The 15,842-nt window shown below is 37.4% G+C and overlaps 1 protein-coding gene across 8 annotated transcripts in view; it reads left to right on the top strand.

The window, feature by feature from the left end:
• TRPM3 (transient receptor potential cation channel subfamily M member 3) overlaps positions 1 to 15,842 on the top strand; it is a 488,292-nt gene that overhangs the window by 450,633 nt on the left and 21,817 nt on the right. For 5 of the 8 annotated variants that reach the window (XM_048049695.2, XM_066988522.1, XM_066988521.1 and 2 more), the window contains 3 exons: positions 4,475 to 4,603; positions 6,728 to 6,979; positions 11,914 to 12,124. In XM_048049695.2, the coding sequence (XP_047905652.1) occupies positions 4,475 to 4,603; positions 6,728 to 6,979; positions 11,914 to 12,124 (592 nt within the window). The remainder of the gene's footprint in view (positions 1 to 4,474; positions 4,604 to 6,727; positions 6,980 to 11,913; positions 12,125 to 15,842) is intronic. The other 3 variants (XM_066988523.1, XM_013194512.3, XM_048049693.2) reach the window with 1 other exon arrangement.

Raw genomic sequence — 15,842 nt, 5'->3', positions numbered from 1 at the left:
TCAAGTACAACAATAAGTAGTAGCTTGCTGCAATCAGTGCTCCCAAGGAATTCCCAATAGGAGCGTTTCCAATAGTAAGCCCAATACAAAGCTGGTTTTAATCACCATCTCAAATCAGATAATAATTGATGAAAATACGAAACAGACAGAACACATTTTTTCCTGGAACATTTTTGCTTTGTTGATTTTACTAGTCTGCAAAGTGTCTCTCAAAGAAAGTGTTTGTGTAAGTAGCCACAAGATAACAAAGATATGAATAGTAGCCAACATACATTTTTCAGGGACAAACTATGTCAAACCAAGCTAATATCCCTATGTTATAAAGAAACAAATCTTAAATATGGGACAGAAAACAGCTGAGGTCATATATTTTGACTATAGTAAGTCAAAAACTTTACTAGGTATTCTCACAAATACATTAGTAATTGCTATATTAAAGTTATTACATAGATAAAAAGGTTTTTGGTGATTGATCCTCAAGAGTTGATGTTAATTATTCTCTATCCAGCTGGAATCAGGGATTGGAAAGGATTCTATTAGGGTCTCTCCTACATCAGGTACCATCTGATATTTTCATTCAAAACTTGGATGATGAAGTTTTGTAAATGGTTCTAGAATGCAGAAGGATGACATCAAAATTAAAATGAACATGGGAATTAGTCTTTTCAATCAGCTTCACTGGAATATTATAACCCACTTCAGTTTCTGCATCATGTGAAAAATGTGTACCAGTTTGAAGGACCAAAAAAAAAAAAAAAAGTCCTGCAGAAGGAATGCAATAGTCTTCAAATATGTGTAAGTTTCTGTAAAGAGGGACAAAATTTGAAGAATACTGTCCAAATCCTTTCTGAATAGGACTGCATCAAGGCAATTCTTGGTAAGGTGTTAGGAAACAGCTTCTACACGTGCTGGGAAGTGTTGTTATAAATCGTGTAAGGAGACAGTAGATTTTCCATTGTTAGGGATTTCTAAGTTTATCTTGTCAAAACGTGTCCAATATGGCACACTGCAATTAATTGTGCCTTGGCACTATGGAGTTGGTCAGCTGACTTCTTGTTGTCCATCCGAGTTAAATTTTCCATCATTCTGCTGAAAGCACAGCAAAAAACAATGAACGCATTTGTCTGCTTCCTTCTGTAGATGACATCTTAAAAGAAAAAATTGCCTTACTGAGATCCAGACAATATGTCTACAGACAGCAGGAACAACTCACATTTATAGAAACCAAACTGTAGTGGACTGCTTATGCTAGCAAATAGTTCCAGTTTGGCAACTTCGAGTTACTACTTTCTGAACTGTGGCCGTTAGAAGTTAATCAGCATGATGAGTCTAGAAACTGCTCATCAGTAGCCTGGTCTCATTATCAATTGCTATATATATATTATGTATAACCAGAAAAGTCTTTTCACTGTAAACAGAAACAAACATCCTGGCTTTCCCTGATAACTCAATTTTGAAATGGGAGAAAGATCAGTATTATATTGCCTTTTAGACCTGTTTCTACAGTTTTATGTCCTGAGGCAGGTTTCACTTAAGGTCACTTATTAAAGTTGGATCTTACCTATACCAAGTTTCAAGAGCAAATTAAGGTGCATTCCAGTTGCAATGTTTGGCCAGTTGGGTATGTTGAGGAATTTCAGGACAGCAAAAAAAAAAATAAAGTTTCAGATGAGCATTAAAATTGTGCAGCCTATCACACTTACGACAAATGCACAGGCAGAAACACTAATCATAGATTTCAAAAGCAATCTTCAAAATTTTACATTCCAAACTCCAAAATGCAAGAAATGTGGCTACTGCATGCCATTTAAAATCATTTGATTATTCTATATCTACTTGTCTTTATCCACCTTCATTTTTAAAATAAACAAGAGTGGTTTAGATGTGGGAATTTCTGTGTGAGAAATATTTTGGCTCAGCAGGTGAGGCAAAATAAGCAGCTTTTTCTCAACCAAAAAGAAATTTTGCTATTCTCTGTGGGCGTGCAGTAGTTTCAAGAGTCAACTACTCTGTTCTGTTTTGTGGCTGTTGCACTGAAAATCATGATTCAAAGGTTTCAGCCCACAGACTGTCCAAGGAGAAGAGGACAGCCTTCCCCATTTAACTGTGAGTTTTACACTGAAATGCTGTCATGATGTAAGAAGCCCCATTTCTACCTCCTGTGAGAAGGAAGAGGTACAAAGGGAATTGAATCCCCAAAAAGAGTCATGTTCCAAGCATCAGAACAGCTTTGCCCTAAGTTTTTAATTTTGGAAGCAAGTCACTTTGTGATCATTTAATTATTGCAATCAGTGAGAAAAGAGGAGGGTAGTCTCACTTTTGAAGCACTCTCTTGCTCGTTGCAATTTCCAGGTTTGTCCCTTACAGTGGTGCATATTCAAGTATACACAAAATAGGACAACATCCACAGGAGGGCAGGGAGGAACCCATCCTAGAAACTTCCTAGCAGCTACTCCTCTGCTTAGTGTCTTCAGGCACTGGACTCGGGTAAAAATGGCAGACCCTACCTCTTTGTAAAAGCAAAATAAAGAAGGTTCAGTTACTTGTTTAATAGCACTTTCAAAAAATCTTGAGTACCAGTATTTGCATCTGTACTGAAATTTGACAGTAGTGTGGGACTAGAACATGTTCCTGGAAGGAACATCCCTCCTGGAGAGGGAGATGGAGGAAGTCACCCATGGTCTGAAGGGATGGTTTCTTGGGGTAAAAATGGTGTGGTGTCAGCATCACTTCATCATTAAATCAAGATTAAATCAAATTTTTCTATGCAAAAAAAAATCCAGTAACTTTCAGTAAATTTTGATTAACAAAAACCAGCAATGATGACAACAACAACAACAACAGCAAAGGAAAGAAAACGAATAAAAATCGAAAGCCCCTAGTTACACTAAGAATCTTGTGGTTCTGCCTGCCCAAATAGCTTTTCTGCTGACTCAGCTGATACTCTACATGCTGACCTAAGTCAATATTGCTCTCAGTTTCCTTCAGGAGTGGTAAGGTAAAACCAAGATATCTCCAGACCTGAAATCTGCAATCCATTGTCACTCACAAACTGAAAGACCCATGAAATCATTTCCTCCTCTGTTTTAAGCATATGAGAAGCTGTGATTCAACTGATTGTCCTATCTGTGCAGATATTTATGGTCAATGTAAGGAATTCTCAAGTATCCTTAAAACCAGCAACTGAAAGGAAAACAATAATCCTGTGGCTTTTACATGGAGCAGAAGCAATTTTCTCTAACAAATACAGCAAGACTATAAATTCTGTTTTGTGAGGTGCTGAACACTTGAAATAATCCTGCCCCAAAGTCCCAAGACCCTCAGTGGTTGTTTCATCTGAAGTCTGATACTGAGTAAAAAATAGTTGTGGATATTATGAAACTGTGAAAGAACTGTATTGAAATACAAATGTATGCAATAAGCATTCTGCAACAATGATTAAAATGTTCATGCACAGAACTGAATCATCTTTTCTCTGAGTTAAATTTGGCTTCAGGTGAAGGTTCTTGTAGGGCTGCTGTATGAAGGGCAAAGTAGATAGGAAGAGGGATTCTGGTCACCACAGAGCCCAGCCCCAGCTGCTCACCTTTGCTACAGCCCACACTCCAGAGTGACAGTTAGGCTTCTCTGAGTTTCATGAATTTGATGATACTATTTGCTCACTTGTGTTTCTTTGACTGAGTGATTATTTTCAACATAGACAAAAGAAAGGAAAGAGAAACCAAAAACTTCAACCATATTTTCCTTTGTATCAAAAATTAGGCCAGAATGTAGATGTATTAGAGAAGGGGAAAAAGAAAAGAAAACAAAACAAAACAAAAACTTGCAGAGACTATAAGGCAAATGAATGTATGACTTTGCATGGCTACTTGCTGCAGCAAAGTGAGTAGGAGTGGCAGTATTTGGGGGAGGAATGATGGTGGAAGTTAAAGCAGTACTTCATTGAGTAGGGACATCTCTAACGACACTTAGAACCTTCTGGGCACCAAGCAAGGATCATGCAAAAAAGACATGAATTGTCAGTGACCCCAAGTTAGGTGAACAAGGAGAAGAAACAAAGAGCAGGGGTGCTGGACAAGCAATTGTTATTAGAAGTGGATGGGGGAGAAGTATTCACATAGTTAACTTAGTAAGTCAGTGTCTGGTAGTTTGCAATATGTGACATGGTGGTCCCCACCACTGTGGGAAAATCTGAGGAGACTGCATTAATATAGTTTTGTTGGAGAGGCAGATGTGGCTAGAGGAGAGGATATATGTACATGTATTTTGTAGATTCCACATTGTATATATTAGTGGGAGCTTAATCTGAACTTAATATGTTAATGTGAGTTTAAAACCCAGAGTACTCTGATCTTTTTGGTCTGTTTAACTCTGGTTACACTGGAATTAGGAACATCAAATCATACCTGAGAAACTGGCTCAGCTCTGTAAATGTAGTGACTACTGATATTCATTTAATTTTGTTTCTTTACAGCTGGCATATATAGGCTACTTGATGCTGTTCAATTATATAGTGTTAGTGAAGATGGATCGCTGGCCATCTACACAGGAATGGATTGTCATCTCATACATTTTCACTCTGGGAATAGAGAAGATGAGAGAGGTAAAGTCAACCCAACCACAAAAGACAAAAATACAATGTGTGGTGTGTCTTCATGCATTTTAATATTCGTTTTTATTGTTTTTCTCAGGATATTTTTTGATGAATGGGCTTAACATAAAATTTCTCTTTTTTTCAGAAAAGCAGATGGATTGTTAAAAACACAGCATTAAAAGTTCTGTCTTCCTTCATTTTTAAATCAAGAATCCCTTTCTCTGTATAATAACCTTACTTGCATGGAATTTCTCTGTTCAGATTTCTGCATGATGTATGTCAAATATGATTCACAAGTATGGGGTGGGATTCTGATATACCTTAAAGCTTGGCCATCATCCTTGAAATGTTGCCTAGGATTTGAAGTATGTTTTAGGGATAGAGAAGGGAGATACAGTATAATGGAATGGACACGGAGACATGACAGTAGAATGATAACCAAAAGGTCTATGCCTGAATCTTCACCAAAAGTAGAGTTCATTCAAAATTTACAATTGTTCTGTCTGTCCAAGTTATCTCATGTGAAAGCATTAAATAAAAGCAGTCATAACTGGGGGAAAAATTAGATCCCTGGTGAGTGTTACAGCATGTTTCTGATAGGTTCTCCCCTTTTTAATCTTGAAATTTCTTACTGACTATGTCCAGCAATAGCATGCATCTCCCTAAAAATGCTAGAGCAGACACGTAGAGCTAAGAAATTGTTTAAGGTGGTGCTCAGTCTGTAGGCTGACGTGACGTTGTTCTGCCATCCCCTGCCCCTCGTGGTCTCTCGCAGCTGCAGCCTCTTCTGTGCCATTTTCACTTGGCCAAATGCTCATTTATTCCACAATGCCACCAGAGGCCAAATTCATCCCTGATGTGAGTAGGTGAGAGTCCCATTGACCTCAGCTGAAACAGCACATTTGTACCCCTGGGCTGAATTTGTTGCCATTTACATCTGTATATTCTGCAGCAAATGTTTTTGAGGACTAGCAGAAAATGGTCTTGCAACAACCACTTAGACTCCAAATATAGGTTTCAAACACTGCACGGCAAACTACATTATAAATAAAAAGAGCAGAGGAAAAGACGTTAATTGAGCGAGTGTCCTTCGCTAACCAAAAGAAAAAGGGAAATAGAAACGGCAAGCCACACGGGGGCTCTGCAGCACTGATGGAGACAAAGCACCGCTGGCTCGGTAGGTGGGAGACTGCTGGCAGGAATCGAGTGTGCCATTTATATCTAATCATTCACCCTAAATTGTCCTTTCCACAAAAGTTTATCAAGAGCATTTGTGGGAATGAATTTCTAAGCAGATGTTGGAGATTGTTCAAGGAAGATGAGCCTAAAATTCATTCTGAAAATGAATTATAAGAAAATTATAAGAATGGCATTCCTCTCTTTAAGGAACTGTATGAGTCTGCTCAAATGTTCTCAGGCTAAATATAGAAAATTAAAACAAACAGCTTGTTAACTAACTAAAAGCTAGGAATTATTCATAGAAATCACTTGAGGAATAGTTTCAGCAGTAATTCAGGAAAACAATCAGCTCTCCCAAATGATCTTGCAAATAAAATGATGATAAATTCATAAGGTAAGATTAATTATTTTTATGAATTATATTGTCAGCTGTAGAACTGAATTTTCAAAAACAAGTCCAAGTGATAGCTAGTCTTTTACTGGCTTTAATGCCAATCCCAGATCTTTATGGTCAGTAACAATTTCTTGACAATTTGATAGATATTTTAGAATAATTTTCTTTAAATCTATAGCTTTTTTAACAGTGAATTTCCTGATTAAATACCTTTCTTTGTTTCTCCCTCTATTCCAAGACTCTGACTAGGATCAATCAATTTGAAAAACAGAAAGTCATACCTACATTTCTTCTAATTCTATGGGGATTTCTTCCTTTTTTAAAATATTTTTTCATATATATTACATATATTTTTATTTAAAAAAATATTTTGCACATAGATGCAGCCTAAGACTAGAAGAATTTGAAGGTTTTGCAAAAAAAAAAAAAATCAGTACATGCAGTATTTATATGCTAGGAAGCTATCAGTTTTGATTGTGGCCAGTGTGGCACCTATCTTTATTTCAGGCTTAAATTAAGACAACTCAGCTCCTTTCCTCTCTATGTCCTGTGTCCTTCAGATATTGATGTCAGAGCCTGGGAAACTGTTACAGAAGGTGAAAGTTTGGCTCCAAGAGTACTGGAATGTTACGGATCTCATAGCTATCCTCCTGTTCTCTGTTGGGATGGTCCTCCGTCTGCAAGATCTACCACTCCGGAGTGACGGCCGGGTCATATACTGTGTTAACATCATTTACTGGTACATACGGTTACTAGACATCTTTGGAGTAAACAAGTATTTGGGACCATATGTTATGATGATTGGAAAAATGGTAAGAGAAGTTGGTGAACCCCTTCTATTTTTTGCCAGCATGTTCTTCACTCAGTGTCTCTGGTTTGGCCAATTAAATCACTACAGATTTATTTTTTTTTTTTAACAGATTAGTATTTTCATGTAAGCTAGAAATCAGGTCCTTATCAAATCAAATCATCTGCACAGACCCCCAGAATTGGGGATTAGACTCTCCCTATTCTGTTAGATGGTATATTGCTTGTCTTTCTCTCAGATCTCTCTTCAGTAGCAAAGCCATCTACACCTCTGTGCCTCATTTGCAGTAAACACATAGGGTATTAATTCTCAACTAGCTGCAAAGGAGAGAGATTTGTTTAGCTTGAAAAAAAAATCAAAGAAATTATGTCACAGTAAGTATGTTCAAAACCATAATGGTCAGATTAAAACTGTGACATTTCTCTGTTCTGTTCCATAGCCACATGTCTTTCTTGCTTGTTCAGGTATATTTCTGTGAGATGAGAAATTTATGTGCCTAACTGCAGCCTCTGTCCCCTGGCTGCATCACATGTATACAGTGTGGCATGAGAATTGATAGTTTACATAATAGTAAATTCATATAAAGTGGATCAAGTGATATGTATTGCTGTATGTATAATGTTTAACTTTTTGTATATTATATATATATGTATATTTATATCAGCAGAAGCATTATATTAAAGCACAATTTTGCTTATCTGCATTAAAGAAAATTGTTGAGTTTACAGAAACACATGGACAGGTCACTGATATTTGGTACCTGCACACGTAGCTAAATATGTGCTAACACGTATGTTTATCTTTTAGATACAGTTAGCCAGCTTTTGTTATGTAAATAATGGCTGCTTCATGCATTCTAGAATTTAAGATTTATTTTTAAAAATCAGGATGAAATAATCCTTGAGGTCAGTATTCAGTAAAAGCCAGACTGAATATTAAATTTCCTAAATATAAATATTATTACTGCTGTCTAATTGATATGTGGACAATAATGAGTAAGTTCAAATAGGTCCTGTGTTCTGCTTGCCTTACCATTGTCCATAAAATGAAGAGCCAGCGACCGTAGTTCCTCGCCATCATAGGAAAAAGGGACATATATGAATGCATGGACTACAATTCTTCTTTGATATTATGTTACTCACAACAAGCCCAGTGTTTTTGCTGCAAACAGAATTTTGAAGTTTGCTACCTTCCTTCAAGGAAGCCAACAGGTTGTTGATGGTTGGGGATTTGCAGTGCTCCAGAGTGCACCACTACGGGAACACTCAGGAGTTCTTGCTGTGGATTACTGGAAAAGGACATCAGGACAAGAAAGGACCAGAAACAACTATCCTTCAATTCTGCGTTAATTTTCACATGTGTTATGGCCAAAAAGTTTCAGAGCTGTTATGTTAGCAAAGGCAGCCCATAAAACAGTTCAATTTAAACGAGTCGATCATGAATAACAAACTTCTAGCAATCAGAGTTATGGAGGACTGATAGGAACCCAGCTTCACCAGTAGTTTAAACAGTGTTTTGTTTTGTTTTGTTTTGTTTTTTCCACTGGAATCAACACAGAAGGGAAATGGTTGAAATCATCAAAATAATATAATTTATATTCCTTTGTCATTCTTACATGTGTATAATGAATTAAGCTTCACTCCGTTTTCATTGGAAAACTAATGTAGGAAAATCACTAGCCTCTGTAGGCTTAGCATCTACTCAGAGAGTTTTGAATTCAGCTACCAGATTTCTCTGAAGGTGTGGGCATCTGTTAAAGAAGGGAAGTTGTTTTATTTTATGCCTTCCTGTTATTTGATTTTCACACCTCATCCAGTTTTCCATGCACTCAGCAACTCTGGCACATCTATTTTGCCCACATATGCAATGCCCAGCTGGTTTGAGTTACATAAATTTGCTCCTCACAACTGTTTTCTGGCCAGCTTATTCCCCTGTGCAATGGCCAACCCACTTATAACATGCACAGACTTCCCTGGGATTGCACCTGCTTGCTCTGGGCTGCAATGGGCTCCCCTGTGTATTTCTGTTTAAATCACAGGCACATTTACCTCTTTGGTTGTCTCTTTTTCATTTCATCATCTTGCAAGTACCATTCAGTGCTGTGGAGACAATAAATTTATACTTGTTTCTAAAAAGTAAGCCCATCACAGCTATTGAGTTCCTCAGCAGACTATATTTAATGTAATCTATAGCCTGAGCTTTTATACTGAGCTTCTGTTTAAGCAAATTTTAGACTCAGGAGGGAACAGATGACTCTTTTCATCTTTCCAATATAAAGGAACTTTCTCTTCACCTGCCTCTCCATTGCATCCAACAGAATAGCAGTAATAGGTTTTAGTGGGCCTTGTGAACAAATATGCAAATTAAATTAAGGCAGGAATAGTGTTCAGAGGTTTAAAAGCAAGGATGAAGAGAGGAGGAAGAAGATGAATGGCCAAGTTTATTATTATCTACTAATTTCAGTTACAGAATGTGCTTGTTATAGTGTGCTTTTCCAGTCTCTGCATAATGGTAGATTTACTTCCTGCCTATTTCAGAATGAAATGCAATCACTGTGCATGTCAAGAGAGTCAGAAGTATATCAGTTCCCCTTCTGTATGGGAATGTCTACATTTGCTTAGTTTCTTTGATTAAAAAAAGGGGGGTGAGGGGGAATGGAGCCAACTTCTTAATAAAACTGCACCAAAAGATCTTTGTTTTATTAGCTGTTTGAATAGGTGACTAAAGGGTTCTTCAGAATGACTGAAACAGTCATTGCCTTGTTAAAATAGCAATTGTAATTTGAGCCTGCAGGCCAAGGGGCCTGATGCACTGCTCATTGCAGTCAGTGGAAACACACCCATCTATTTCACTCAATTCAAGACAAGCTACTGACATTTTAGAATGATATCTGGTTGAAGGAGGGAAACGCTAATACACTGGTTGAATGGAGAATAACGTTGAAAATTTAATTTCTTGCGGAGTGAGTTCAAACCTATGTGAATCTCGATCAAAAGTGTTGGAAGCATTTAAGATTTTTTTTTAATTTCCAGCAAGTAATCGTTATGTTTATTACATCATATCAGTCATATAATTATCATATCATATCATATCATCTTTCTAAATGAAAGCAAAGTTTTATCAGAGAAGAAGGAAGAATACAAGTTTCATCTCCATATTTCTTCTCTAAAAGCAGTAAGAATTAAGTGTAATTATGCAGCTTCCCCATTTTAGGTTTCTGTCTGAGATATAATCATCTGGAATTCCCCTTCAACCAGGTTTTCTTGAAAGATTAATACCCTGAAAAAAAACATAAGAATGTTCATGATTTACTTGTCCATTTTTTATTTCTTTAAGGCATTTATTTACGTCTCATCTTCCAAGATGTGGTTTTTTTTCTTTCTTTCCTGCATTATTTTAAGATTTTTATTTTTCCCTGCTTCTTTTCACCTACCTCAATTCCTTCATTCTGTCTCGTTAAGACTCTCCTACCAGGGCCCTTCCCTACAGGTCTCTTTCTCTTACAGTTGCTCTCTCAGTAAGTATGAGAATATCCCTTTCTGTTTGCTCTTCAGTATCCCTCCCTTTCCTCTGTTAAGTAGTTTCATAGTGTTACTTTGACCTCACGTCCCCATTCTTGTGCTTTTAACTGAAAAACCCTGACAGCAGTGGCAGATCCATCTGCTGGAAATGAGTAGGCCTGTTCCACCAGCTCTTGAAATGAACCGCTCTGGTCCTCAGCTGTGGCAGGTCCAACATGGAGCTATAGAGCCACCAGTCAAGGTGCAGTTTGGTTGCACACTTGCCTTGCAGTGAACTCAGAATGTAGCTGTGCCAGAGAAAGTGGAGACCAACAGGTTTAAGAGTCAGAAAGTTTTGAGGCTCTTTGGTTTGAGCTTTGGTCAGAGACAGAAGTTACTTCCACAGCCATGGAAGTAACATGCCTCTGTCACAACATGCCTTATTTAAAAAAAAAAAAAAAGCCTATAAATAAACCTGTAACTGCGAGTTCTAAAGGGGTCTTTTCAGAGACCTTACAGGATTCACTTTTATTTTTCAAACATTTGAGTATATCTGTGCTGTACCTATTTGACGCCCAAGGCTCCTCCTTTACTTCACTCTCTGGAGGATCTCACTAATACTGCTTAGCACAGCTGTTCTTCTAATCTTCAGCCTCTACTGAGAACCTCCTAGGACTGCTGTCCCAATTTTTCCAGGAACATTTTGAATGGGTAGATACTGTTTGCAGGCACTAATTAAAGCTGTGCATATGCTAATGAAGTATTCAACAATGCAGAAAAATAGGGCTGAGTGGCTGTGTTATCTGCCTTTTTTTTTTTTTTTTTTAATATGGCATTTGTTGGACACCACCACCAGGCTGAATTCTAGTCCAGCCGGTATCACAGCTTTCCTTTCTCACTGGTTACCACTATGGTGTCCCTTATGTTGCAATAACAGGCTGGTCTGCCACTCGTTATTCCTTATGTTATATCCAGGTTCCTTCCTTTTCACCAAGACAATGGGTACCAGCAAATAAGATAATCCATTTCAGACCTTTTGTTTTGATACAGTTGCCAATAGGTGCCTGTAAACAATACATTATCTCACAACCCTTGTTCAAGCCAGGCTGCTGTTGCCAGTGGACTTATATTATTGTTCAGGCAACTGGTGTGACCAGATGGCAGTTTGTGTTTTCAGGCCTATTCATAACATTTATATAGTTCTTAAAAGGAACACTGGGAAAAATCAAAGACACAAGAATACCATTTTCCTTCTTTCAAAATGAAATGATATGTGTAAAACTGAGAACATCTTTTCAGAAATAGTTTCTGAAAATTCTCTTTCTAAGATTTAAAAACTTTTTTTGCAGTATAGACTAATGGAAACATGGACAAATATATTTCTTTAATTCTTGTCCCTTCTCTCTCTTTCTCTCTCTTTTCCTCTCATGACATTCAGATGATCGACATGATGTATTTTGTCATCATCATGTTGGTGGTTCTGATGAGCTTCGGTGTCGCAAGACAGGCTATTCTCTTCCCCAATGAGGAGCCTTCGTGGAAGCTGGCAAAAAACATTTTTTACATGCCTTATTGGATGATCTATGGGGAAGTGTTTGCAGACCAGATAGACCGTAAGCAAGTTTATGATTCTCATACTCCAAAGTCAGGTATCCAACTTTGATCAGATGATGTCCTACCAGATCATGTATGTGTGCTCAATAAATGGCTCAGGATAGAGGACTCCTTCATCACAGAGAATGGTCACAAAATATTTTTACTGCTATAATATTGTGGTGTCAGTTCTAGAATGTGCTTCTGGCATCATTTTGCAATTATTTAACCAGATATCTGTAATGCTAAATTATCTTGCATATAAAGAATGTTTTAATGTTTCCTTTTTACCAGTTGGGTGATGGGGATACCCTTCCAGGTATCCATGATGAGTTCTTTGGTTTATCTGAGACATAAAATGTCACTTCTTTTTTTTTTTTTTTTTTTTTCATCCATTTGTTTGATTTTAGACCTAAATGCTTTTACCTAATTTCATACTAAGCATCAAATATAATAGTACTTGGTTAGACCTTTAACTTCTGGACTTCATGAGGATCTAAGCCACTGTGTTTTCTTTTCTCTGTTACCTACTCACTGTCAACACCTTTATGCTAAACAATGTGATGCAATTCTTTGGGGAGAGTACATACATTATAAGAATTTTGCTTTATTTATTTACTGGAAGGCAAGAGCATGCTCATGTCAATGCAAACAGAACAAAAGCCAGTATTTCATATACTATCTCTTCAGGATTCATTTGGCTGGTGATCAGGAAAATGGCAGTTTTCTACTTAAATTAAACCTTCTAGTTCCACCTTGTGCATTATGCCAAAAGAGAGGGGTGGTCATGAGGAGTGATGCAATAGATGACAGACAGAACAAACTAAGAATCACAAACAACATATCTTTAACAAATACTGACATGCAAGTGATGTTAATCATTCCTACCTAAATGTGCAATGTCTTGGCAACATTTAGAAGTGAGTATCTCTTCCAGTGGCAGATGGCATCCATTAAAACTCTGTTTAAGGTATTCTTTTCTATCCTAAGCACCACCTTAGGAAAAGTGTTTTCATAATTTATCTTCTACTTCTTTAGCATTGACAAAGCTTGATTGGAAAAAAGGTGTTGTTTTTTTCTGAACTGGTTAAAGTAATAAATGTATCTGTACTATCATGAATTACCCCAACTTACACAGTTTCAGATGGACAGAGAACTTACAGAGTTTCAGAGGGACATGTCCCATGTCAGATGTTTCAGCAGTTTCATGTTTATTTCTTTTTCCTGGGTAGTACAGAATTGTTACGATGGATGCAGATGAAACCTCTTTTTTTATGATTATTTTTACACATTGTTCTCCGAGGCAGCAAGACATGCCAGAAAGTATGTAAATGAGGACTTGTGAGCACAGGCTGAGGGAGTTCATGTTGGTCAGCCTGGAGAACAGAAAGCTCTGGGGAGACCTCATTGTAGCCTTCTAGTACTTAAAGGAGGCCAACAGAAAAGCTGGAGAGGGATTCTTTGTCAGGGAGTGTAGTGATAGGACAAGGAGTAATGGCTTTAAACTAAAATAGGGTAGGTTTAGATTAGATATAACAAAGAAATTCTTTACTCAGAGAGTGGTGAAGCACTGGAACAGGTTGCCCAGAGAAGCTGTGGATGCCCTATCTGTGGAGGTGTTCAAGGCCAGGTTAGATGGGGCTTTGGACAACCTGGTCTAGAGGAAGGTGTCCCTCCCTACCAAAGGCAGGGGGATTGGAATTAGATTGCATTTAAGGTCCCTTCCAATCCAAACCAGTCTATGATTCTGTCATAAATACCTAAAATCACAAAGCTCCTCCCTGAGTTTAGCTTTTCATCCAATTCCCCTCATTTTTATCCTTTTTCCTTTTCTTTTCTTTTTAAAAATTCATTTCATTCCAAAGGCGTAATACTTGAGGATTCAAAACGTCAGCTTGCTCCCAAGGTGTAATAGAAGGATAAAGGTTTAAAACTATGACTTCCATGCGCAAGCAGAATTCTGTCCCTCTACAAGTGGCCATTTATTGATGTTGTTCCTAGTAACTACCATAGTGAAACAAATGTGGCAATTGGCTGAATAAATAGTTTTTGGTATTTTTTAATGAAGTGCTGATTATAGTTTAGAACCCTGAAACCCAGCAGAATAAATTGTGTTTGAATGAAGCATGTTTCTTAAGTATAAAACGAGTGTGGCAGGCTCCATACCCTTGCATAAGAATTTAGAGGTGGTTTTGTACACTATTAAGATGCCCAACATTTAAACCTTGGAAAAAAAAAAAAAAGAAAAAAAAAAAGATGCAGAGTAATTACTTCTGAGGCTTAGGGAAAGCAAAATTCCTAATGGTTTCATCCCCAGCTATAGGTGTAGATGTGTTGCTCTTCTGTCTGTGTCAAGGAAACTAGGTAGTTGCAGAGAAAGTGGTGATGCCAAAATGAAAAGCAGCACCTAGTTCCTCCTTCCTGAGAGACAGATGATGCAGGGAATTAGAATCTGCCACTCTTGCAGCACAAATTATATGTAATATGTCATGTCTGTCTGAGGCTTGGTTGTCTCAAGAAACGTTACCTCTGGAATAGACTGGAAGCAAATGGTTGGTGATGTTGTTACCCAATCAAAATGACTGGATTGGCACCCAAAAGATTTTACTAGGATACATTTTTTCACCGTTCAGAAATTCATTGTTATCTATTTTCCAAGTTGTTCTAAGCTAAATCAGCCACTGTATTCATGTTAGAGTACTACACAATGTTTGTACTTTCTCAACTATGATAAAAATTGTTATGCTACATCTAAACTACAATTGAACTTTATAGCTCAGAGCAGGTTATTATCATTATTGTTGTTATTATAGCAAACCTAAAGTTGTGTGTTTTTTTTCTTTATATTTTGGTGTTTAATACTACAACATTATTTGCAAGTTTGGAATTCAGTAAAAATGCTAATATTTTAAATGCATGTATATTTGAGCCATGCTCCTGGAGATTATCCTTGTGTTTCTGAGAAATGTACAAAAAAATGTATGTTACTCTAAAATTCCTGACTTACTTTTCTTTTCTTTCACTTTCTGTCGATTGTAAAGCATGTCACTAAGGCTGATCAGATGTAATGTCTGGATACATTTCATCAGCTGGCAGCCTGACCGTCCACTGCATGTAGTTTGACTTTTATCTCAACACGTTGCACTGTTAAAACATCAGTCAAATATGTCTCTCTAAAATAATGCATGTCTTGTACACTTACACTTTTTACCCATACTGTCTGTATTCATTTCATGTTTAAAATACGTATGTTAACTAGAGTGTGTATTAGTGTCCTGTTGACAATGTGATCACACCTTCAACTCAAAAGTAGGGACAGAAATATATCCTTACTTCTGGGAGTACGAGTACACTTTTCAGTGGCATGGTTAATTGTCAGTGATGTACACAAGTACTACATTCCTGCAAATTCGTGAAAAACATTCAGATGTAAAAGGTAAAAACAAGCAAACAAAACAAACAAAAACAAAGTAAATCTTTTAGAATTGTGTTTAACTTTTTAGGCAAATTAAACCAAAGAGCAAAACCAGTCTCAAAGTAGCTCCTCTCAGACTGACAGTTTATCACAGCTGCACTAGCTGGGAACAAGAGGGGGTCCAGGCCAGGGAACTGGTTATGGCGTGTGGAATTGTCTCATTTTTAGGCTGCCTTTCCTAGTCTAGCTCAGCCTTCTGCTGCCTGATAGGATCCATGGGGCAGCAGCTAGCTGCTTAGCTGCTTAGCAGTGAAGGCCTGTCTAGAAGAAAACCCGCAAATGCTGTAAAATCTCTCCCT

This window comes from Anser cygnoides, chromosome Z (genome assembly GCF_040182565.1).
Source record: "Anser cygnoides isolate HZ-2024a breed goose chromosome Z, Taihu_goose_T2T_genome, whole genome shotgun sequence".
Lineage (NCBI taxonomy): Eukaryota > Metazoa > Chordata > Aves > Anseriformes > Anatidae > Anser > Anser cygnoides.
Note: the sequence above shows the minus strand (reverse complement) of the source record. Positions and strands in the feature narration are given on the sequence as shown.